This window comes from Pseudorca crassidens, chromosome 2 (genome assembly GCF_039906515.1).
Source record: "Pseudorca crassidens isolate mPseCra1 chromosome 2, mPseCra1.hap1, whole genome shotgun sequence".
Lineage (NCBI taxonomy): Eukaryota > Metazoa > Chordata > Mammalia > Artiodactyla > Delphinidae > Pseudorca > Pseudorca crassidens.
The window spans coordinates 752,742-779,680 of NC_090297.1; the positions used below are offsets into that span (position 1 = coordinate 752,742).

The window sequence follows — 26,939 nt, forward strand, 5'->3', positions numbered from 1 at the left end:
TTCTTTAACAAGCATGTGTCCCTTGGGTAATCAGGGGGAAAAGGGTGTTTTTTTCCTTTGTTAAAGAAAGTCTTCTGTTCCCATTTGTTGTAATAGACTCAAACAGCTTTGTCGACCCTATACTGTGCAAAGAAACCAGCACAGCCTCAGAGGCAAGGCCTGTGCAGATGGGTGTGGAGATGGCTGTGCAGCTCGTCCACTCTCCTGGGGATGGTCCACGTGGAGCAGGTGCCACGGGAGATGCCACGGGTACACGCTGAGGCCATTTCATGTAAGAGACCCTGAATTGGCAAGACTCAGTACTAAAGAAGAGTGTAAAAAGTAAATGCATTTATTAATTATATATCAAAATGGTGATCTGTTAGATATATTGGTTTAGATACAGTTGTTAAAAATTAATTCTACCAGTTTCTTTTTACAGCTTTAAATTCCACATGTGGCTCACACGACAGCTCTGTCCCCTAAGAGGAGCGTTTTGTGTGCTTTACAGAAAATGGGTCTAAAAAACGGGAAGAAGAGATGCAACACTCACTTTCAGCCTTTATTTTTTTCCACCGAATTTGGATTTTTTTTTTTACCTATGCCACATGAACTCTTATTTGCTACGAACAGATCTGAACCCACTATTTATGAACAACTTATAAACAACAACTTACTGTTGCTAGAAAAACAAAATTCTGATTTCTATATTCTGGAGTGTGGCTGGACGTATTAAACCAATCTGATCAGAGCAAACCATTAAAAATACTAACTCTTCCTTATTTTTATTGAGCTGTATCGTATGTTTTAAATGTTAAGATTTGAAATTCTTACAGTAAAAGGATATTTTCTGTTTCCTCTTTGATGGTAGATCTCAGATAATTCCATTATCTTTTCTCAACTTCAAGAAAAAGTCGGCTAAAATGATGCTGATCTTTCTTTCCAATTACCACTAGGCTTTCCGAACATATAATTGGTCTTTTAAAAGGAAATAATTAGGCTCCATCCTTATAGTTGGACCTAGTATGCATCCCCTTTTAAAAGTTCACGGGTTCTGCAGTGCACCATTATAAACATCAGTGACAGATTGGGAGGTAATGCTTGAGAACTCTGCAACCATCCTGCTTTCTACAGGACAGCTGAATGATACTGGCTGTTTTTATCTTCAAAGAGATGCTCTATTTGAAGATAGATGTTAGTGCTCTAAGAGCCATAACCATCCCTAGGAAACCCCTTTTTTCAAAATTAAGAACAAATCACCTGCACTTAAAATACTTTTTATTACTGTTGTTAATACTCTTATTTTTAAACAAGTTTCCTGCCCTCAACTTAGCAGTCACAGTGTGGGAAGTGAATACCACACTCTATACAGTGACCAAAAGAATGTCACAAAGCTAATTCCCAAAGTCAAGAAAAAAGGTACAAAAAGATGTCTATAAATTCTATGGAAACATATGCTGTATAGTGAAGTGAAAATATGCTAGAAAACAAAATCCTAGCAGAAACTAACAAAACATTGTAAGGCAATTATACTCCAATAATGATGTTTAAAAAAAGAAAGAAAGAAAGAAAGCAAAATCCTGAAAATAATGTCCTAGGCCAAATACCTGGATCTGTAATTTCTTTTTTTTTGCGCGGTACGCGGGCCTCTCACTGTTGTGGCCTCTCCCGTTGTGGAGCACAGGCTCCGGACGCGCAGGCTCAGCGGCCATGGCTCACGTGCCCAGCCGCTCCACGGCACGTGGGATCCTCCCGGACCGGGGCACGAACCCGTGTCCCCTGCATCGGCAGGCGGACTCTCAACCACTGCGCCACCAGGGAAGCCCTGGATCTGTAATTTCTACATCCTGGGCCACTTAAGATTCAATTTCAATCCAAAACAATGAATAGTCTGTATTCTGCAACCCATCTTTCCTTAAAATGGTAACATCGCATCTGAAATCCAAACGATTAACAAAACGGAGCACACATAGCTACGTACTCTAATCTGGTTTTTAAGCTGTTCGGCCTCCTGCCGTAACTGGTCAAGTTCACTCATCTTCTAATCTTAGTGCTCTTCAAAGCCACCTCAAAGAATCTTAGATCTGAAAGAGAAAAGCACAAAAAATTAATAAACAATGACTGAGTAATTTAATGAAGCGGGTGAGAGAACGAAATTGAAAGTTTGAGAGCTATGGTTTCATTACAAATCAGAGTACCTTTCTTTAGCATTCATAAGAAGGTATAAAATGCCTACAAGGGCTGGGCTAACAAAGTATAATTACTATTATACACAAGCTTTGTTCACTGACAACGTCTAATAGACTATTCAAAAGGTGGTGGTGGGCTGAAGAAAGAAAAATCTGTTTAGAAGCAGGTTTCACGAAGGATTTGGGTCTCACTATAAACTAAGACTGACGTTCAGAATAGCTCTCACATGAAAACCCTGGGGTAGTTAGTTCAGGAAATAGAGTACAGCGGCAACCTGGCAACCCAGCACCTCAAAGCCATGTCAATGATCTTGAACCTGTGACTGCCCAGAAGACATCAGAACGTTCACACAGTGATTCTCATTGTTTTTTTTTTTGGCTGCGTTGGGTCTTCGTTGCTACACGCGGGCTTTCTCTAGTTGCAGCGAGCACAGGCTACTCTTCGTTGCGGTGCGCGGGCTTCTCGTTGCAGTGGCTTCTCTTGTTACGGAGCATGGGCTCTAGGCACGCGGGCTTCAGGAATGGCGGCACACGGGCTCTAGAGCGCAGGCTCAGTAGTTGTGGCGCACGGGCTTAGGTGCTCCGCAGCATGTGGGATCTTCCCAGACCAGGGCTGGAACCCGTGTCCCCTGCATTGGCAGGTGGATTCTTAACCACTGCGCCACCAGGGAAGTCCCACACAGCAATTCTAAAAAGACTCAGTTTGGTGTCCAACAGGCCTCTGATTCAGGACAACTTACTCTCCCACCAAAATGAGCTCTGGGATCCCAGGAGAATCAGAAACAACACCGCAGTCCTTATAGGTACAGGCCAAAGTAGGCTCAGTACAAGCAGCCCTGTTGCCCACTCTTGACCCTGCCCCACCCCCAGGCTCATTAGACAGTATTCCTGAAAGCAGGGTCAAAACACAATTATCCTATTAAACAAGAGACTTATTTTCCCAAGGGAATGTCGTAATTGGGGGTTGCATTTCTGACCAAGAACGTAGCTGTTAGGTCAATCCTAACTATGACCAACCTATCACGAAGCTGAAGACACAATTATCAACATCTTTTAATCACTTAAGAATACAATTAGCTCCCACAGGCAAACACAGCTTATGCAAGGGCCTCAATTTCCTATGCAAACACAGAGGGGAGAATTCTTCCATCATAGATTTTGTGTGAAAGTCACAGGGTTATTATAATATACACCAGATATTTAATTAACAGTAATTATTTTCTTAAAATGGAAACACATCTGGGGGAAATAATCTGGATGACCCAAGAAACGTAGTTGTTAGTTCCCAGTCTAGATAAACTTTCCTTTTCTGTACAAAAGCATTCAAAGTAATTGTTACATGGTCTATATTACAGAATACTTATTGAGAAAACAAAAATACCTTTCCCAATAAAAAGCATCTTTAAAAAGTATGTGTTAAGTTCCTGGTTCCTGCCCTCACCTGCACCCACCAGCCCACATCTATTCACAGTCACAAAACGCCATTAGCTGCCGGGGCGGGCCGGGAAGGAAGCAGAAGGGGAAGTGCTGGGCTTCTAGAGGCATCAAGTCCCTCGGGCTGACCCTAAATGAAAGTCTGCAGAACTACCAGGAAAGGCCTAACGGGGTGGGGCCGTGACACGGAGCTGAGGCATCTCAGAGGACAAAGGCAGGGCCTGCCCCTCCGGCCGTCGGGGAAGGCAAGACAGTGACACCACTGTTCCTAGAGGCATTACTTCAAGTGGGTGTCGTAAGCCCGGGCAAGCTTCGCCCACGCAGACTCCCTGGCGCCTCCCTGGACAAAGGGAGCATGGCTGGAGTTACCCTACGTGATAACCGGGCTCATTCTCTCCCTCGTTTTCATGTATCAAACTCTGAGGACTGCAGCTGATGAATATTAATGTATGAAATAATAACTAACAGTGCCAAAAGAACACGAAATAATTTTAAAACAGAAAGCTGTGCCGATGCGTTTCCTGAGCTTACGGACGGCCCTGCATCCTCCCCACCAACCCTGGCGGCCTGTTGCAGCGCACGTGCATTTCACACGTGATCAAACTATACTATAAGGACAATCCGGCAGAGCTGGGGGCAGTTTTATCCCAGTAACACTCCCCACCCCCACGTTAAAGAATTGTTCTTAGTCTGTGGAGAAGCTACTTCATTCAATCCTTCCAAAATCAACGTGAAGAAAACTAACAGCTAATGTTGTCATAAGGTACACTGAATTAAACAGTTAGTTTTAGTCAACAAACCATGTTTTCTGATCCTAATTTAAACACTAAAAAGCTACGCTAGTTTTTAAAGTAAGGACAAAACCAACAAAATCCTAGGATCGAGATAAACAAAAAGAACTTTCAGAGATGCTAGGTGGTCTTTAGGTAAAGACCCAAATCCTAGTATTAGATGGAATAGCTCCTGAGATATTAAAATTAAATATTTCTTTTAATTAGGCGCTCTTTTTTTACATATTATAAAAGAATACATATCAATACATGATAATCACCCAGCTGTATTGCTTTAAACTAGAGAAATTAATTTATTGAAAACTTAACTATCTTTAAAATGAGAAGCTCCAATTCAGTTATCTCTCAAAATTTCAGAAGCAATAATACCAATACTTGCTGACTTCAATCTTTAGTCACAAGCAAAGAGAACAAAACCAGATCTATTTCTCTTTCATCATTAAGTAACATAAATTATTAATACTGCCTTTTAATTACGGCTCTCTCTACGACCAGTGTCCACATTCAAGTTGCAATTAGGAGACTCAAAATTCATAACCGTTGATTTTTAAAGAAAAGGGTATTCATATCTCTACTACCAATAAAAAAAAGTGTCCTGAAAGGCCCTTTTTGATCTCTACAGTCTGGTCAGAAAGAGAAACCTACTGGTAGACATTTAAATTTTTTTTTTCAACTACATTCTTTATTCTACATGTTGAAGGTGTATTTTTTAAAATCCAATCTGGAAAAGAAGTTATCTGCAGCTGGCCTCTCACCGATGGGGGGACACTCCAGCACGCTCACTTCTCCCCGTCGCCCTCTGGGCACTGGGGTTCGCTCTGACGTGGCACAGTCCAGGACCTCCTCTGTGGGGCACACACACATCCACGATGGACAGCCTCCCGCGCCTTGAGCTAACGGACACTGAACTGGCCTCACAGGATGAGTGTGAAGGGACCGGGCAACACCACCATCACACAAGACCAAGCAGTCAGCACTCCCCCAAAGAGAAGTCGGCGACCCACGGACAGCAAGGAGCCTGCAAACAACCCACGGACAGCAAGGAGGCTGCACACTCAGATCCAGAGTGGGGCTGGTGGGAAGCTAACAACTCCCAATTCCCACAAACTAAAAGTTCGTCCCAAATGCTCTGCTGTGACGGTAACAGCAAGTGAAAGAGACAAGGTACAGAAAAATATATGAATGATGATAGTTCTCCTTTTGTGTAGAGAAAAAGAATAAACATCTATGCTAATGTAAGCAATCTTTTTTCTATATACACAAGAAAATGTTAATGGCTATTTTGGGGGGAAATACACAGGAATAGGGGCAGCTCTGATTTTTCATATTATCATATATATATAAGGAAAAAAGACAAATTACATATGTAAAATTATATGTGTATATACTTTTTTTTTTTTCCAAAAAAAGTTAACTGGTTATCTGGGCTGTTGAACCAAGAAGCATTCACAATTCTTCCTCCATACTTTGCAGTTAAAAGAAAAAAGCTAGTAAATGTTAACCGTTTACTGGGTGAACGATTACGTATCACTAGGAACAATAATGGAGATAGTATAAAAACGCAGAAAAATGCTCATTATATGCTAAATGAAAAACGAATTTGTGTGTAATAATTTTAGCTATTTAAGAAGGCCAGAAACATACCTGATTCAAAAACACATGTAATAAGACAGCATTTTTGTTAGAATTACTGGTCTTATTTTTCTCTTCATTTTCCAAATCCTGGACATGCAGTTTACATTCCTTTGATCACAAAAAATGATGTACATTTTAAAGGTCTTACTTACACGTAACTGCTTTTGCTGTTCTCTTCACTATCCTTAGTCCCCCAGAGCCTCTGAGAAGCCCACCATCAGGTGGACGTGACCTGGGCTCCTTCTCTCCTCCAGGGCCAAAGTCACGGCTAAGCACTGGCCATGCTGACTCAGCGCACTGACCAGTCTAATCCACTAAGACAGGACCTGCTGAGAGCCTCACTTCTGTTCTTTGTGACCCACATCTGCCCCCAGCTTTTATTTAGAGCTTGCTGTGGAAATACTTTCCACAGAAATTTAAGTATCTTAAAAGCAAGTATGTGAAGGGACCTGCCCCTACTTTAGGTTATACCCAGTATCTCTGTAAGTTAAAGCGTTGACATAATTTTTTATTTAAATATTTCACATTTGTGACATAATGTACTTCACGATTAACGCAGCACCACGCCCCGCTAATCAAGACCCCTGTAAAGTCTCGGAAGGACACTTCAAGGGCCCCCAGCGCCCCAGTTATTACCCAGTCACTAACAATGATACGAGCTGATATTAAGGACAAAATGGAGTGACTGCATCAAAATATAATTTCAGGTTCTGGTTTTGCGACACACAAGGAATGTGACTTTCACCCGCTCACTTTCCACTCTGGTCTGCTGACTGCACCACAGGAACGACAGCACCAACACCGCAGGGCCAAGAAGAAAACTAACAAGACAACTGTTAAGGGCTCTGTAAGCCTTTCTGTGTGATCAGTGATCAGACTATTAAGTGCATCCCCCACAGAGCAGCCGCCACGCACACGCGGGTTTGCGACCCACAGGAAGGCGGCCCGGGACGCCAGCCACCGGTGCCCGTGCTGCGCTCAACGTCCTGGGGCAACAGCAGCCCCGCCGAGCACCCCGCGCCACGGGGGCAGGAGTCTGCCAACCTGCTCGGCCACACGAGTACCAGTACCGCACCTCACCTCCAGACAAAAGAGCATGCTGAAAGAGGGGAGTTTGCATGAGGGATTTGAATCAATTTCACCAGCTTTTCTGGTTTTTCTTCCATTCCCAAATCCAAGTTAATCTCCGAAATCGAGACAGCACAAGTCCAAAGGGCAATGGACAGCAGTCAAGCCCTTCCTGGGTCACAGCTGCTTTAACAAAACCCGAGCAGTGAGGGCAAATCCCCAGGGTGCGGGACAACTCCACCAACGAGACACCCGCAGTCTTCCCTGGCGTGGGAAGGTATACCCTGACAGATTTAAGAATAAAATGACGTGTCTGAAATTCGCTGTAAAACAACCAAGGAGGGAAACAGGGGAGAGCACAGAAAAACAAGTTAGGTCGCGAGTTGGTAATTGCTTTAGTTTGGTGATGGAGTTCCTTATACTATTTGTTAACTTACTATGTATTTCAATTTTCCATTAGAATAGTTTCTGTTTAAATGTTAGAGACCTTGAATCTTGATTTAAAATCCAAATGTACAGAGAAAACCAGGAAAAGCTGAATATCGTCTGGGTATCTGATGACAAGGGGCTGCTGCTCTTTCATTCGGTGCCATAATGAAACTGAAGTCCTTAACCGCGAGAAATGCTTCTTACTTATGAGTGAAATGATATGATTTGGGGACTTCCTTTAAAACACTCTGATAGGAAGAAAGGAGATTAAACAAAACTAGCAGAATTCTGTTAGAGCTGGATGATTTCATAATATTCTGCCTGTAATCTATGTTTGAACATTCTCTTAATAAATTTTTTTAGAAGTCATTACTTCTTGGTATTGTTTGACTACATTACAAGTATGTATGAAATCTGTTATATATCTCTTAGTTTTAAAAATATAGGAGCACAGGGATCTCACAAGCAGATTGTGTTGTATTTTGACATGGATCACGCTGCCACGTTAGCTGGTTGTCTGTGAGAAAGAGACAATCCCAAAAATTCTCAAATTTGTCTGAACAACTGAACGGTTGACCATGGAGGCTGGTATGTTTCAAAAGTGACAACAAATTAAGTTTTGATGAAACATTACATCAGCTTCTAAGAAGTAGCAGATATCAGAATATTCAATACAAAGTAAACCATAACTAGTTTTTAATATGGTTGACCAGCTGGTAATGGAGACTGACAGAGGAAACTTAGTAACACACAAAATTCCCGTCTGGCTCTGGATTAAAGTATCCAGCAAATTTTTACACGTTATTTTAAAACTGACATGTGTGTGTTACATTTTACTAGAATGCAATGATTTAAATAGTCTGTCCCCAACATCTAAGATACCCCATGAGATTTTCCTGTATCTCAATTTTCTGATGCAAATTTTAAAAGAAAACTCACAGCCCCTCAGTTAAGTGTTTACTGATAATGCACACATAAGACATTTTATTTTTCACATTTTACATTTATGGACAATGTAGTATATACTCTTCTTCTAAATTACTGTTTAACTCCAATTTAAGCATATCCCCTTAAAGCACTAGGACAATGTAAAAAATGTAATCATTCTTACCAGAACTAAATTCATACAACGATCGTACATTAGTTCTGTAAATAGAAATAAAAAAGATACAAGATATAATCTATACATAAAGTGAATTTAATTATTAGCCTTACAAAGGTCTGATCACTAGGAGGCCCCCAGCTGATGTTCTATAAGAGGGAAGAAGAGTCTCACTTCCGTTTACGACCTTTTGAAAATAAAGGTTCTTGTACTTTTCAAATCACAACAGAACCTACACATAACTTCATAACGTCACTAATAGTCAAACGCCACATACACTCAAACTGAATTTCTGGGAACCCATGTGTCATTTTAGGAAATCCACGCTAAACCCAGACATCACGGCAGTGGAAAAGCCCCCAAGATGGTACCATGCTGATGTCTGGTCTGATGCCCTGTGAATGGTTCCAACACCACTGCAGCACGTGCTTTCCTGATTTCCCAAGACCCAAAGCCAGTCCTTGAGTGAGTGGGGTCATAATAGGGTTAAATGCATCCAAAGGGATTTACTGCCTAACAAAAAATCAAATATGTACCGGGACTTCCCCTAGTGGTCCAGTGGCTAGGACTTGGCACTTTCACTGCTGGGCTCGGGTTTGATCCCTGGTCGGGGAACTAAAATCCTCGAAGATGCGAAGCACAGCCCAAAAAATAAAATTTAAAAAATCAACCATGTGCCTGAGAACAAAAGGACAGTACTCCAGCCCCATGGACAGATTGCAGAGAGCACAAAAAGTAAAAAACATATTTTTTGTAAGCCAGCTCCATCCTCCCTCCACAGAGATGTGCCTCATCAGGCAGGTAGCAATATCAATAGCCGCAAGATTCCACCGTCTGCTCATCTAAACCCATCGTTCAGAAGGCACTACTTAGTTTTACCATCATATGCAAACTATTTATGGTTGCTACGCAATGTCACATTTGAAAATTACTATAAAGAATCTGCATTTCAGGGCTTCCCTGGTGGTGCAGTGGTTAAGAATCCAACTGCCAATGCAGAGGACGTGGGTTCCAAGCCCTGGTCCAGGAAGATCCCACACGCCGCGGAGCAACTGAGCCCGTGTGCCACAACTACTGAGCCTGCACTCTAGAGCCTGTGTGCCACAACTACTGACGCCTGCGCACCTAGAGCCCACGCTCCGCAACAAGAGAAGCCACCGCAGTGAGAAGCCCGTGCACCACAACGAAGACCCAACGCAGCCAAAAATAAATAATAAATAAATATATTTATATAAAAAAGGAAATTACATTTCAGAACACATTAAAACATCTGATAAGAAGTACGGTACTGAAAGCAAAGTTGCAAACATACTGTTATTGTGCCGAATAATTTAAAACCCAGACTTATTTTATTTAAGCTATCATACGAATACTGTTTTGTGCCTGTTAAGAAAAATTCTTGAACTAGAAGGGAACATTCGAATCTCAATCCACCTCACATTTCTAGCTAACAAAGTACCAGAGCAGGCCTAGAAGACCCAGGGGACCTGGCAGCACGGACAGTGGGAGCCAAGGGAGCCCAAGCGGGCAGTGCTGCGGGGGCCGGGTGGGGGCTCCGGGAAGGCAGAGACCACCTGCTGCCCAGCTCCGTGCTGCCCAGGGCCCACCTCTGCCGGCTGGCACCTGCCTAGGGGTGGCAGGAATGTGCTTTCCGCCCCCCCCCCCCCCGCAATTCCCAGCATCTCCCAGCCCCGCCCCAACACACAGCCCCTGCCGCGTCTCTGCGTCTCCTCCACCGCGAGCCAGGCGCAGCTCAGGCTCCCCTGCTTCCTTCGAGGCTGTGGGATTCTGTCTTCCCACCTGAAGGCAGCAGCCAAGGCTTGTCCGTGATGTGAAAAGTGGGCCACGAGAGAGAAACCCCTACGGACGGGACGCATAACTACACCCTTGCTGACAGTGGGAGAGATGTCCTAAGCGACAACCCAGGGAGCCGAGGTCTTGTTCTACGTGAGCAGAGCTGCCCTAAACTGCTCCTCTCAAAACCGTCAATTCAGACAGCCTACAGCTAGCATCTCCCCACAAAAGTTACAGAAAGTAAAAGCATGACTCATACTCATCAAAGTATATTAATTTCTTCTGAATACGTCTTGACTTTTGCAAAACAGCTCTGTGATTCTTCGACACCCAACATCTCTGCTGAGCGGTTCTGCTGCAGGAAACGGGGCAGCCTGTCTGCGTTCCGACCAGGTGTGGCACCCAGGCCGAGTCCGGGAACTGGGGCCATTCTCCCTTTATCAGCAGTGCTCTTGGTTTCGCTCTACAAACCCCTTATTTGTCTTCCTCACCCCTGTCTACCGAGCATCTGCTGTGGACAGAAGACGCTGTGGCTCCATCCCCCAAGACCAGAGTCTAAACGAACGACAGACGAGGCCAACCTCACAAGCTGGCTCAGAAGAGTCTATAGGGTCTCACCACTTGGATCCCTGACTGCTTCAAAATCACATAAAAGGTGATTCACAATATACTCTGAGGTCACAGCTGACTTAGGACCCCTTGCCATGTGTCCTCACCACCCTCTAGGAGGAGGTTCAACCGATTGTCCACACGGTAAACAGGAGGAAAAGGAGTCACAACCTACCCGAGATTCACAGTCACAAACGGCATTGGCCACGGTTCTGATTTAGGCCAGCTCCAGAGTTAACCATGCAGGCCCTCTAAGCAATCCCTAACTGGCTAGAAATGGTCAAGGGACCACAGAAAGAAATTTCACTCCCTTAATCACCTGCTCCCACACGTCATTCCAGGAGGACAAGCTCTCCGACAATGATGCAATGGAAGTTAACACCTGGACATGGCCTTCTGCCCCAGCCGGGGGGAGCAGTGTTTTCTTCCTAATGGAGGTATCCCACCAGGGGCAAGAGATCTTAGGTTCTCCACTTCTAGAGGCAGCATCTTAAAACCACTCTACCCACCAAAAAAAAATTTTTTTTAATGTAAATTGGTGCAGTCACTATGGAAAACAGTATGGAGGAGGTTCCTTACAAAACTAAAACTAGAGTTGCCGTACGATCCAGCAATCCCACCCCTGGGCGTGTATCCGGAGAAAACTCTTAATTCGAAAAGATACATGCACCTCAACGTTCACAGCAGCACTATTCACAATAGCCAAGACATGAAAGCAACCTAAGTGTTGCTTAGGAACACTTAGGAATGGATAAAGAAGATGTGGTGCATATATACAATGGAATACTGCTCAGCCATAAAAAAGAACGAAATAATGCCATTTGCAGCAGCATGGATGGGCCTAGAGATTATCATACTAAGTGAAGTCAGACAGAGAAAGACAAATATCATATGATATCACTTAAATGTGGAATCTAAAATATGACACAAATGAGTTTATTTATGAAACAGAAACAGACTCACAGACATAGAAAAGAAACTTATACCAAAGGGGAAAGGGGATGAGAAGGGATATATTAGTAGTTTGGGATTAGCAGATGCAAACTACTATATATAAAACAGGTGAACAACAAAGACCTACTGTACAGCACAGGGAACTACATTCAATATTCTGTAATAAACCATAATGGAAAAGAATATGAAAACGAATATGTATATACAACTGAATCACTTGCTGTACACCAGAAACTAACTTAACATTGTAAATCAACTGTATTTCAATAAAAAAAAATTAAAACTGCTTTGACCATTAGTTTGAAAATTGAATGTCATTAGTTCAGGTGAGCTGTGATTCAGGTTTACGAGTTGCCAGGTGTCACCTCCAGGCCCCAGGCTCATAGGACCCAGTGCCTCACTCATCTCAGCTCCTACCCATCTCCTCCAATCAGCTCATCGCTCTAAGCAGGCGCTGTCCGATACAAGTACAACGGGAGCCACATGTGGAATTAATTTTCCATCAGCCACATTAAAAAAGTAAACAGAAACATGGTTACATTAATTTTAATAATACATTTATTTAACCCAACCAAAAACGTTGTTTCAACATGTACTCGATACAGAACAATTGTAAGTAGGCTATTTTGCACTCATTTGTCGCACTAAGTTTTCCTTGCTTTGTTTTTCTGGTGGAGCCATGCGGCATGCAGAACCTTCCCTGACCAGGGATCGAACCTGTGCTCCCTGAGTTGGGAGTCCTAACCACTGGACCGCCAGGCAAGTCCACACTAAATTTTTCAAGTGCAGGGTGTATTTATAGTTCAATTTGGGCGAGCCTCATTTCCAGTGCTCACCAGTCACATGTGGCTAGTGGCCACCAGCTATTGTAGTGGCCAGCACAGCACTGGGCCCTTCTCATCTCTTCACTCACACAGCAGGCACCCAACTAGAGGCTGCCTGACCCACTTCAGTAACCTCCTAAAGGAACAGGAACTAGGCTCTCCCCACATGGAACTAACCCGTCTCCCAGCTCAGACACTGAGCAAGATGAGGTGGTCTTACCTGACCCCAGTATCACCTCCCCTACGTCGCCTTACAGATCAGCTCACTCACCTACCGGATGCTGGCAATTAGGAGTGACAGCAGAAATCACAGTGGGAGGCGCGAGGTCCTTTGCAAGTGGCAGCTCAGAGAGTGGGATGGGAAGACAGGGCTGAGCCAGTGCTGGACAGCAGGTGTGAGTTACCCTCACCCAGGTCGCCTTTCCCTCTGAGGTCACAGGAAACAGCCAGTGACCCTTTCTCCTGAATCCTTCTGTCTGATGCACTAAAAAACCCATCTGTTCTTCCGTCCTGTTCTCCCTCTACAGCTGACCTTGCTTCCCAGGTTGAACACAGAGCCTAGTACATACCCCTTCAAACCCGTTGAGGCCACACAGGAAGTCCCACTTGAAGGATTTCAGAGCCAAACTTCATACATAATTGATGCTATCCGAGAAGTGAACGGCACACACCTAGTAGGAAGGTCTAACTGGGAAAGGTGGCAGGGACTGGACATCAACTGCACAAAACAGAGGCACCTCTGAGAGGCTGTAACCCTCAAGTTTGGGGGAAACTCTGCCCTCAGCTGTGCCACTTGCACTCCAGTACGCAGACGTAATCTTTGCTTTCACACTCCCTGCAAACTACGATGAGCACAACTGGGTCTCCCACGTGCCTCTGCACGTCCAGCCGGCCTGTGCAGGACCGGCTGGCAGAGGCCACGTGGCTGCACCTGGCTGCGGGCCGCACTTCTGACTTCCAGACCCCACTCTCAGTACCAGGTGGCCTCCACCGAGTTGACAATCTCTCTGTGCCTCTGAATTTTGGTCTGAAAGTAGAAACAGTAACACTACCTACCTCACATGCTATGAGGCCTCAATGAGAATCCACATAAAGTCCTTAAAACCCGACTGAACCACAGCAAATGTCACTAAATCGAACTTGTTACAAAAGCAGTAATAGGGTTTTCCACTTGAAATGATTTAAGTAACAGAAAACTTCTCCCTTACCTGTCACTCTTCCGACCCAGTCAGTGGAATAGGCCCTCCACAGAAACGAAAAATATGGGTGGCGGCAGCCACCAGCGTGGGACAGGGGTTCAGAAGGTAGAGGCAAGGGCCTGCTCCTATGCTAATTGCTCGTTTAGCTTAAAAAATATCTTTATTGAAGGTAAATAACACAATAAACAATTACAATTTGATACACTCTGACATACTATACACCTATGAAACCACCACCTCAGTTAAGGTAATGAACACATCTACACTCCCAAAAGTCTCCTTGTGTCCCTCCGTAACCCCACCCCCGACGCCTAGGCAACCATGAATCTGCTTTCTGTCACTACACGTAAGTTTGCATCTTCTAGAGTTTTATATACGTGGAATCATACAGTATGTACTTTTCTGTGGTCTGGCTTCGCTCCCTCAGCATGGTTACTTTGAGATGCATCCGTGCTGTTGCATGTCTTTACACGGATGTCTGCCCTCGTTTCTCTTGGGTAAACACCTAGGAGTGGAAAGGCTGGATCATACACGGCAAGCATACGTTTAACCCATTAGGAAACTGCTGAACTGTCTTCAACACGGTTGCACCATTTTTCATGCCCACCATCAGTGCATGAGAGTCCGGCGCCTGCACACCCTCGGCAGCACGTGGTATGGTCAGTCTTTTCCATTTTAGCCACTGTAATAGGTGGTTAGTGGTGTCTCGTTGTGTGTTTTTTTTTTAATAAATTTATTTATTTTATTTTTGGCTGCGTTGGGTCTTTGTTGCTGCACGCGGGCCCCTCTCTGGTTGCGGCGAGCAGGGGCCACTCTCCACTGTGGTGCACAGGCTTCTCACTGTGGTGGCCTCTCCCGTTGGGAGCACGGGCTCTAGGCGTGCGGGCTTCAGTAGTTGTGGCACACAGGCTTAGTTGCTCCGCGGCATGTGGGATCCTCCCGGACCAGGGCTCAAACCCGTGTCGCCTGCACTGGCAGGCAGACCCCCAACCACTGAGCCACCAGAGAAGCCCCTTGACATGGACCATTTTTAAAGTCGTTATTGAATTTTGTTACAATATTGCTTCTGTTTTGGTTTTTGGCCACAAGGCACGTGGGATCTTAGCTCCCCAACCAGGGATCCAACCCACACTCCCTGAATTGAAAGGCGAAGTCCTAACCACTGGATGGCCAGGGAAGTCCCCTCGTTGTGGTTTTAATTTGCATTTCCCTGATGGCTAATGATTTTTCACGTGCTCATCTGCCATCTCTCTATATTCTCTGGTGAAGTCTCTGTTCAAATCACTTGCTTTTTTTTCAGGTTGTTGTTTTCTTAATATTGAATTGTAAGAGTTCTTTACTTATTCTAGACATAAGTTATGTAGAAAACGTGTGATCGGCTAGTATTTTCTGCCAGTCTGTGGCTTGTCTTTTCATTCTCTTAACAGTGTTTTTGAAGGAGGAGATATTTTTAAATTTGATGAAGTCCAATTTATAAATGTTCTCTTTAATGAACTGTGTCTTTGATGTCATTAAGAAATCCTTGCCTAACCCAAAGTCTCAACGATTTTCTGTTTTCTTTTAGATGTTTTCTACTGTTAGGATGTGTCTGATTCATTTTGAGAGTTAATTTTTGTCTATGGAGTCAAGTTCACCTTTTACATATGGATACCGAACTGGTCAAGCACCTAATTCATTCGTTTTAGTTTTGTTTTTCAATTTAAAATTATTTCAGGGACTTCCCTGGTGATGCAGTGGTTAGGAAGCCGCCTGTCAATGCAGGGGACATGGGTTCGAGCCCTGGTCCGGGAAGATCCCACATGCCGCGGAGCAACTAAGCCTGTGTGCCACAACTACTGAGCCTGTGCTCTCTAGCCCGCGAGCTACAACTACCGAGCCCGCGAGCCACAACTACTGAAGCCCATGTGCCTAGAGGCCGTGCTCTGCAACAAGAGAAGCCACTGCAATAAGAAGCCCACGCACCGCAATGAAGAGCAGCCCCTGCTCGCCGCAACTAGAGAAAGCCTGGGCGCAGCAACGAAGACCCAAAGCAGCCAAAAAATAAATTAAATTTTTAATAAATAAATATAAAAAAATAAATAATTTCAACTTACAAAGAGTTGCAAGAATAATACAAAGAACTGGATACCCTTGCCCAGATTCACCACCAACACTGTGACACATTTATTGCCCCCATTCCATACAAACATATTGGAATTTTCTTCTGAATTGTGTGGCCTCACCTTTATCTGTATGATCTGCTGGTATTCCAACCAAGATTTGATTTGCAAAAGAGGCTCTTCTGCTTTCTACTGAAAGAAGCTGGAGAAATACTGCTCTTGTCCAGAATGTGGACCATCATCTCTGGGACCTTAGCCCTTCGTGCTGAACACTGACTGGATGAAGACTTTGAAGAGAAAACCCTTCTCTGGATCAATGTGTTTGAAAACAACTTTGGGCTCAAAAATGAGAGATGGGCAAAATTGTAACAAAAACCAGGTTCTCAAAAAAAGAAACCCTGAAGAAATTTAAATATTGTACTTTAAAAACTGGTAAGAATCAATTACGTCAAAATTACCTTAATTCAGAAGTGCTTCTGGTCTGGTCTCCAAAACATGTAAAATTGTCTGCAACAGAGAAAAGGCTGTATTTGCATTGATTCAGGTTGTGAGGCACCATATTCCATACATGTTAATAAGCACATAATTCCGCCCCTTCCCCATCACCATTTCTTGCCCCCAAATCACTTTACTTATCAGTACTTTGTATTAACTTAGTGGTAAGTTTTTCAGTGTGGAAAAGAAGAAATCTGATCTCAATTTCTTTAAAAAAAAAAGAAAAATCCTTAGAAATGCCTCAGGGAAAATATCTTGAATTAAACTGAAAAGCATCAGGGGGAAGGGGTGTTTAGAATCCTCTTACTACAAAAATTATAGTAACAGCAACAGAAAAAAAACATTGCAATTCAAGAAGATTCCAAGAGTAACCTTCCCCAGACTTTCCCATCTGGCCCACAGAGGATCTCATGTGAATGTCAAAGAAGCCACAGGCTGACTGTTCCCTAAGTGCAGGCAAGTCAACCTGGGCACATCTCCAGCCCATCCCTCTGGCCCAGTCCCGCTGCTGCAGTGCCGTCCAAAGATGTGGCCCTGGGTGTCCAGAAGGCCAGAGCAGCAGACACAGCAACAAGCCTCTGGACTTGCCTCTCATCACACTGCAGCCAGTGTGAAAAAATATTTACTTCTAGATTTCTTCTGAAATACCTGCTTGCTCTTTCCCAGAAACTAAGTCTCAATACACTTGAAGATGTTCTGCTAACCTCTCCAAAGTACTCTGCGGAAAGGCCGCTTTTGGACATCTCACAGGTTACCTCTTGCCTACTGATCAATTCTCTACATTTACAAACTCAGCGCGTGCCTCTAACCTGGGGTCAGGAGAGGCATCAACAAGCTGACGCCCCCCAGTTGAACTAGGAATTCTAAGGCATTTATTTATAACAAAATAGTTTTGTTTTCGAATTATGCTCGAACGCGGCCTATGTTATAAGCAAGCACATACTTTTCTGGCAGTGAAAGTGGGCATGGAAGAAAACAGTGTGGTGGTTCCTCAAAAAGTTAAACACAGAATCACCATACAAGCCAGCATTTCTACTTGTAGGTCTACATCCAAAAGAACTGGAAACAGGTATTCAATACATGTACACGTACGTTCACAGAAGCACTCTTCACAACAGCCGAAAGGGGGCAACAGCCCAAATGTCCATCAGGAGATGAATGGATAAACAAAGTGTGGTACGCCCACACAATGCAATCCTATTCATCCACGAAGAGGAATGAAGCTCTGCTACATACAGCATGGATTACGCTACGTGAAGAAGCCAGACACAAAAGGTCACACACTGTATGATTCTGTTTATGTGAAATATCCAGAACACGCAAATCCACGGAGACAGAAGGCAGTCGCTGCCAGGGGCTCTGTGTGCAACGGACAACTGCTCGACGGATACAGGGATACTTCTGGGGCGAGAAAAATGTTCTGGAATTAGGTAGAGGTAGTGGCTGCACAACACTGTGAATTACTAAAATGCCACTGAATTGTTCACTTTAAAATGGTTTTGTTATATGAATTTTACCTCGGGGTGGGGGAAAGAATAAGTGCTGTTAAAGGTACTTGAAAAAACCAAACCAAACCAAACCGGTGGGTGTGGAAGAAGTTGGAGACAGGGGCAAACTACGGCTCTCGCCCCCATGAACCCTCTGAGCCGGGCTCCCAGGAGTGTACACCCAAGGCTTCATGAAGCCATCAAACTGAAAGCCGGGGAATCTCAACCTTGGCACAACTGACAGGTTTTTTTACATTTATTATTTTTTTTATTTATTTATTATTTTTGGCTGCACTGGGTCTTTGTTGCTGCGCACGGGCTTTCTCTAGTTGCAGTGAGCGGGGGCTACTCTTCATTGCAGTGTGCGGGCTTCTCACTGCGGTGGCTTCTCTTGTTGTGGAGCACGGGTTCTAGGCGCGCGGGCTGCAATAGCTGTGGCACGTGGGCTTCAGTAGTTGTGGCTTGCGTGCTCTAGAGCGCAGGCTCAGTAGTTGTGGTGCACGGGCTTAGCTGCTCTGCAGCACGTGGGATCTTCCCGGAACAGGGCTTGAACCCATGTTCCCTGCATTGACAGGCGGATTCTTAACCACTGTGCCACCTGGGAAGCCCCACAACTGACATTTTAGAGTGGCTTGTTCTCTGTGGTGGGGGCCGTCCTGTCTTCTGTAGGATATTCAGCAGCTGGCCGGCCTCAGCATCCCCTTCCCCAGCTGTGACAACCCCAAATTTCCAGACACCACTAGATGTCACATGGGGAGAGCAATACTAATCCCAGGTGAGAGCCACTCCTTTAAGGTAACTGTCACAATCACCCCAATCTCCAAATGTAAGTCCTTGCACGTATTTTCCACATCAAGAGACAGATAGAAGAAAGTAAAATAGAAAAATGTATCATTGTTTGCTCTAATTCAAAGGCCTAGACTGCCTTGTGGCTCAAGGCACGAAACAAAGTTCAAGCTCTCTATTCTTTGGAAGAGAAGACAGGGAGCTAACTCCCAGAGAGCACTGACCCTCCAGCTCACAGAGGATGCTGAGAGCACCACCAAACCACCTCCCCCTGATTCACATGGACAGCTGCCTGGACTCATTTCTGGCTAAAAATAAGACCCAAGAGGGGTTCTTTTTCTGACTGCCCAGCCCACAGAACCCAGCACAGAGAACAAGACCATCGTCTTAGACAGCAGCACACATTCATGTGATCCTAAACTAGGGGTACCACTTTTACAGAAAATCAGAAAAACAGCGATTTAAAAAACCAAAGGCTACATTTTACAAAGCTACCACACCTACTAGAGGCAAAAGGTACAGTGGCAAGTGAGTCCCACCTTTAGATCCCTAAGGGCTGAGCACACTAGACTGATGAGCCTGGCTGACGGGTTTCCAGGGCCCACAGGGGAGGGGGCAGCGCATGGCCAGACAGTCAGGAGGAAAGATGGTTCTCAGGCAGCAGGCTGGCAGGGAGGACGCTCCATGGTTACTCTGAAGCCCAGCCACGAGGGGTGCTGCTACAGAGTGGAAGTAAGGGGTGGCATGAGTACATGCTGAATTGTTCTCTATTTAACGTTCTTAGAAAGAGACCCAGTTAGAAAGAGAAGTTGGAGGAAGATGCAAACATAAAATTCAAGAAAAAGGTACAACCGTTTACAGACCAATTTTTAGTCAAATTTTAAATATGTGAAATAAAATTCAAATCATATATTTAAACAGAGTAACAACAACTCTATCATGATTTTTATGAGCAAACCAAACACTTCTAATATTCCAAATAAACAGCGCCTCGCCTACCCCAACACTGCTTTTAGACCATCTTCCTTTGGCCGGTGGCGGCCTCCTGGAAGGAGGGCATGAGCCCTGCATCCCTCCCTCTTACCCTCTGTACACAGTCTGCCTATGCAAACCCGTGCAGCACAAAGCTTCCAGACCACTCCCTCACAGAGGGACCAGACAGCCGCACACCACACCCTCCCTGCCCAGTACTGCCTTCAGGCTGCCTCTGGCTGCACCTCAAACACTAGTCTTTGAAGTCTACCCAATACCTTGGCTTAATTTTAAGTGATGTATGGGTCAAATCCCTTGAACATCCATTCACTCAACAACTATTTCCATGCCTATAATGTGAGACAGTGTGCTAACGCTGAAAACAACATGTCACAACCAGGGATGTGAGCCACCTACATGGGTCTTACAGTCTCGTGGAGAAAGCATGAAAAATTACCCTATGAGGTACAGAGAGAAAAAACGAGAGGGACTGTACCAACACAGACTACACTAATAAAAATCCAGAAGGGCTGCTTTCTACAGCCTCCAATTACAAAATAAGACATGGCATGTAACATACAGCATGAGGAATATGGCCAGTAACATCGTGACAGCTTCTGTATGGGGACAGAAGGTTATAGACTTATCGTGGGGATCATTTCATATCGTATGCAAGCGTCACACCACTACGTACTGCACCTGAAACTAACGTAATATTGTACATCAGCGTCCTTCGGTTAAAAGGAAAGGGCTAGTTTCACACAGAGCTGTGTGGTACGGGCACAGTCCTGGAAATGCACGCACAGGCCAGGACCCCAAGGTTCAGAGAGCAGAGCGCTGAAGCAGGTGTGCAGCTGACCCAACCCCGGCTCTGGGGTCAGAGGGTACGGGCCCTGCCCCCAGCCCAGAGAAGCCACTGCACAAAAGCTGGGGAGGACTCCGAGCCATTCTCAGTGGCCAGGGGCACCACAGCCCGCTCAAGGCGCTCAAGAGCCAAGGCAGTTCTAGTCCCACGATTTTTTTTTTTTTTTTGGCTGCGTTGGGTGTTGGTTGCTGCGCGTGGGCTTTTCTCTAGTTGCGGTGAGCTGGGGCTACTCTTCGTTGCGGTGTGCGGGCTTCTCACTGCGGTGGCTTCTCTGGTTGCGGAGCACAGGCTCTAGGCGCACGGTCTTCAGTAGTTATGGCACACGGGCTCTGCAGTTGTGGCGCACAGGCTTAGTTGCTCCGCGGCATGTGGGATCTTTCCCGGACCGGGGATCAAACACGTGTTCCCTGCGTTGGCAAGTGGATTCTTAACCACTGCGCCACCAGGGAAGCCATGTTCCCAGGATTTTATTAGGCTAATATCCTTAGAGAAGATCTTAAAAGATGGAATTATTCTATGTCAAAGATTAGGCACTTTAAGGCTCCTGATAAGATCAACTAAGCCTATGTTTTGATTCAGTACAGTTGCTAATTTAGCAATATTAAATCTCTCTGTGATGAACTTCTTTGTACACACATAATCTAGTATCATGAGATTTTAAGTATCAAATACTAACATTTGTATGAGTACTGTTATTCCAACATTTTTCAAAATCTAAAAACTGAGTCCTCTTGAGATATACCTAGAGAATTCCTTTACTGGGGACATTAAAATTTCAAATCAAGCAAAGGTACACCTGTTGGGAATGATTCCTTCTATATCCACATAACCTCACACATGTACCCTGTTACTTATCTGTAATTCTGAGATAACTAAACCCAGACAGAACGGACATAAGGGCATTAATTAGCCTTAATCCTGTTCAGTGTGAACAGTCATACATTTTATCACAAGATTTAAGGTGTCTGATTATAAGTCCTGCTGCGGGCACTGTGCATGTGTGATATACACACCACTTCATCTTTCTAAACCCTGAAAAAGGCTGAATTCTAGAACACATCCAGTCCTAAGAGTTTTGCATAAAGGACTGGGGGCTTGTAAGAGACAAAGTAAACTTCTCAGTTCTCAATAATTCTCTAGTACAAACCTGTCCTGAAGAGGCAGAATATGAAATGATAACGTGAAGGAGGTCCCCTAGCCAAATTTAGGAATAAATCTGAGGGTAAAAAGGAATCATAATTAGGGCTTCCCTGGTGGCGCAGTGGTTGAGAGTCCGCCTGCCGATGCAGGGGACGCGGGTTCATGCCCCGGTCCGGGAAGATCCCACATGCCGCGGAGCAATTGGGCCCGTGAACCACAACTACTGAGCCTGCGCGTCTGGAGCCTGTGCTCCTCAACAAGAGAGGCCACAATAGTGAGAGGCCCGCGCACTGCGATGAAGAGCGGCCCCCACTTGCCACAACTAGAGAAAGCCCTCGCACAGAAACGAAGACCCAACACAGCAAGAATAAATAAATTAATTCATAAACTCCTACCGCCAACATCTTAAAAAAAAAAAAAGGTGGGAAGACTGCTCAAGATGTAGTGACCCTCAGGAGACAAGATAACAAAATGTGCAACACATGAGCTTGATTAAACCCTGGAGTTGAATAAAGGACATGAAGACGTTCTGAAGAAAACTGAAGAAATCTAAACGTGGACTTGGATTACGCATTAGTGAATCAACGCCAAGACTTGGGGTGTCACGAAACTACTGTGGGTATGTCAGAGGACAGCCCTGTTCTTGGGACAGGCTGCAGTTGTGAAGAACAAAGTACCATGACACAACAGTCAAACGGTTCACCAAAAAAGCAAGAGAAAATGCTACAAATTACCGAAATTTGGTGAAAGGTACAAGAATGTTCACTGACCTATTCTTTCAACTTTCTGTAGCTTCAAAAGTTATTCAAAGTTAAAAGCTGGGGAAGGGAAATACTACAGCCAACAAAAGGCAAATATAGATTTAAAAAATATGCCCTTGCAGTGATCAAATGAAAGATGGGATGACCTGAAGATAAAGTCAGAGAAAATAACTTATTTTATAACTATTTTTTTGACTTTTCCACTGACCAATACAGTAAGAAAAAGCTTTAGTAGCTGGAAAACTTGGTACAACCTCAAGATTTAATGACTCAATCAATGCAGTTTGATTTTTAAGAGTATACTTTAAAAAAAAGATGAATATTTAACTTTTCATATTTAATTAATTTTTATTCATTTTAACAGTGTTTTAAGTGTTTTTTTCCTCAGGCTGGCTAGAGGTTTATCAATATGATTTTTTCAAAGGACCAATTTTCAGTTTCACTGATTTTTCCTACTGTATTTCTGCTTTCAGTTTCACAAAATTCTCTCTTGCTGTCGTTATTTTCTTCCTGGTGCTTGTTTTGAAATCAATGTGCTCTTCTTTTAGTTTCTTAAGGTGGAAGCTCAGATTGGCGAGGCCTTTTCTGTTTTCTGTAGTAAGCATTTAATTCTGCAGATCTCCCTGTAAGCACTGCTTTCACTACGCCCCACAAATGTTGATATGTTTTGTTGTCACTTTCATTCAAATTAAAATTTTCAAGTTTCCCTTATGAGGTCATCTTTAATTTTCAACTACCTGGGGACTTTCCAGACAGCGTTCTGTTCCTGTTCTCTAATTTAACTCCACTGCAATCACAGCTACTGTCTAGCCCCTGACAGCTCCAACCGCTGGGTCCTCCTCAAGTCTGGCTTCCACTGATTCCTTTATCTCTTAACAACAGATCGCTTTCTGTGTATCACATATAATTTTTCACTGTGCACCAGAGAAAAGCAGCAGAAACCAAAGTAAACAGTATCTACACCTAAGGACGGGACACCCCTTCTTCTGTGGGGCCATCAGTATGGAAAGTTGAGTCAATCTACTCTTCAGCCGAGCTGCGCGCAGGTTTTGTAATCCTCAGCACGCCACAGCCTTCAAATTTCTTCAACAGTAAACTGCCTTCACCTTTACGACACTAGAATACTGTTCTCAAAAATTATTGGCCAAAGAAGAAATACACCCCTCCAAACCCGCTGCAAGCGGAAGTGAGGCAGAAGCGCAAGTCATCCGACTTCTGCTCACATTCAGATCCACATGAAGATGGAAACAAACGTGCAGGCCGCCTCGGTTTGAGGGTGAGCCTCCAACTTCATTCTGGCAGAAAGGTGGGTGTTTGCTAAACTGAAAAAAACCCAAAAACCAACATACTGCGACAGAATATACGAGGACTCCCCCAAAGTTAATGTTCTGCCCCACACGGTACACACAGTCTTTGGCAGAGGACACACCTTGCCCCACACCCACAAAGGCTCCGTTAACCCCGTTTCCTGGGAGGCTGGGGCTCTGCCTTGCTTCCACTCGTGTGTCCAGAGGTTCCTTAACGAGTATCTTCAGGTGCTATGTTGGATGTTCTGTACAAAGCTTGGACTTGCCTGTAGAACACTGCCAGCCACATTCCCGGCATCATACCACACAGTGATTTCATACAGTGACACATCAAGAACCTCCTGTCTGCACCACCTCCTTCTCAAGAACACACCGAGGCTGCAGTTTCCACCATCACAGTCTGCGAACCAGCTCTGTATGAAGGTGCACCAGGGGCAGGAGAGGCGCACAGGAGCACTTGGGATGCTCCTACCTAAAACAGTTTTGGCTAACCCTAGATGCTGAATAATAAGTTTCTAACCATGCTCAGTTTTTTGTTTTTTTTAATTTATTTATTTATTTTTGGCTGCGTTGGGTCTTTGTTGCTGCGTGCGGGCTTTCTCTAGTTGCAGCGAGCAGGGGCTACTCTTCGTTGTGGTGCACGGGCTTCCCATTCCGGTGGCTTCTCTTGTTGCGGAGCACGGGCTCTAGGCACACGGGCTTCAGTAGCTGTGCCTCGCAGGCTCTAGAGCGCAGGCTCAGTAGTTGTGTGGCACACGGGCTTAGTTGCTCCGCGGCATGTGGGGTCTTTCCCGGACCAGGGCTCTAACCCGTGTCCCCTGCATTGGCATGTGGAGTCTTTTTTCTTTTTTCTTCGGTATGCGGGCCTCTCACTGTTGTGGCCTCTCCCGTTGCAGAGCACAGGCTCCCGACGCGCAGGCTCAGCGGCCATGGCTCACGGGCCCAGCTGCTCCGCGGCATGTGGGATCCTCTCGGACCGGGGCATGAACCCGTGTCCCCCGCACCGGCAGGCAGACCCTCAACCACTGCGCCACCAGGGAAGCCCTCAATTGTTTTTTAAATTATCCTGTATTCTCTTGTGTTCATTAAAAGCTTAAAAAAACACACACATTTCACTGTGGTTTCCATATGAGACAGTAAATCTTTGGGGGAAAAATTATGAGAGAAACTTTATTTTTTGCAGAAGGTGGTTAACTATGCAATATGACCTGCAAAGAGTTCCAACTGGGAATGTAAACTGATACAGCCACTATGGAGAACAGTATGGAGGTTCCTTAAAAAAGTAAAAACAGAATTACTGGGCTTCCCTGGTGGCGCAGTGGTTGACAGTCTACCTGCCGATGCAGGGGACACGGGTTCGTGCCCCGGTCCAGGAAGATCCCACATGCCGTGGAGCGGCTGGGCCCGTGAGCCATGGCCGCTGAGCCTGCGTGTCCGGAGCCTGTGCTCCACAACGGGAGAGGCCACAACACTGAGAGGCCCGTGTACCGCAAAACAAAACAAAACAAAACAATTACTACATGACCCAGCAATCCCAACAATGGGCATATACCTAGAGAAAACTGTAATTCAAAAAGACACATGCGGGGCTTCCCTGGTGGCGCAGTGGTTGAGAATCCGCCTGCCAATGCAGGGGACACGGGTTCGATCCCTGGTCCGAGAAGACCCCACATGACGCGGAGCAACTAAGCCCGTGCACCACAACTACTGAGCCCACAGGCCGCAACTACCGAATCCCACGCCCCTAGAGCACAAAGCTTGTGCTCCACAAAGAAGCCACCGCGATGAGAAGCCAGCACGCTGCAACGAAGAGTAGCCCCTGCTCGCGGCAACTATAGAAAGCCCACGCGCAGCAACGAAGACCCAACACACAGCCAAAAATGAATAAATAAAATAAATAAATTTATTAAAAAGAAAAAAAAGACACATGCATCCCAATGTTCACTGCAGCACTATTTACAATAGCCAGGTCATGGAAGAAACCTAAATGTCCATGAACAGAGGAATGGATAAAGAAGATATGGTACATATATATACAATGGAATATTACTCAGACATAAAAAGGAACGAAATTGGGTCATTTGCAGAGACGTGGATGGACCTAGAGACTGTCATACAGAGTGAAGTAAGTCAGAAAGAGAAAAACAAATATTGTATATTAACGCATATATGTGGAACCTAGAAAAATGGTACAGGTGAACCAGTTTGCAGGACAGAAATAGAGACACAGATGTAGAAAACAAACGTATGGACACCACTGGGGGAAAGTGGCGGGGGTGGTGGTGGGATGATTTGGGAGATTGGGATTGACATGTATACACTAATATGTATAAAATGGATAACTAATAAGAACCTGCTGTATAAAAATATAAAATAAAATTTAAAAAAAAACCAAAATCAAAAAAAGCTCCAACTTTTTCCCCAACTTTGGTTTGCCTAGAAGAATAGCTCAAATTTTGCAATAAAAAACTAACTTTACTATCAAACACAGTAGTAACTGCTTAACATTTGGCATGTTTTGGGGGGAAGAAGTACGGAAATACAGCCAGGGATACATCAATGTGGAAAATGGACAGAAGCAGCAATCTGCTCAGAGCACTTTAAATCCAACACAGAAACAGGAGGCACAGCCGCAACGCTGACAGTCTCCTCCCAGGGCTGCCTATATTCCCAGACTGAAACGACGTGCCAAGCGCCCAGCACAATGGCTGAAGAGACACTGCAATCAAGCTACATGCTTCAGAACTCCAGAAGCAAAAGTAAGATCCTAAAAGCTTCCAGATGGAAAAAACCGGTGGTATACAAAGGATCGAGAATCAACAGCTCTGAATTCCCAACAGCAACACTGGAAACTGGGAGAAAACAGAGGAATGTCCTGAACTAATTCCAAGCAAGAACTGTATACTCAGAATTATCAATCCTAAGGTCAGAATAAAGACATACAAAGTCTAGGAAGCTACTAAAGGATATTTTCCCCCAAAGGGCGAAAAAATAAGGAAGACATCACATCTGGAACTCAG

The 26,939-nt window shown here is 44.7% G+C and overlaps 1 protein-coding gene across 5 annotated transcripts in view; it reads right to left on the reverse strand.

The window, feature by feature from the left end:
• Positions 1 to 26,939, reverse strand: part of GNB1 (G protein subunit beta 1) — a 91,465-nt gene that overhangs the window by 23,847 nt on the left and 40,679 nt on the right. For 3 of the 5 annotated variants that reach the window (XM_067717726.1, XM_067717724.1, XM_067717725.1), the window contains exons 2-3: positions 16,565 to 16,613; positions 1,961 to 2,063 (exon numbers count right to left, since the gene is read on the reverse strand). In XM_067717726.1, the coding sequence (XP_067573827.1) occupies positions 1,961 to 2,017 (57 nt within the window). In that variant the 5' untranslated portion in view covers positions 2,018 to 2,063; positions 16,565 to 16,613. Of the gene's footprint in view, positions 1 to 1,960; positions 2,064 to 3,609; positions 3,702 to 16,564; positions 16,614 to 26,939 lie in introns of those variants that run through there. The other 2 variants (XM_067717728.1, XM_067717727.1) reach the window with 2 other exon arrangements.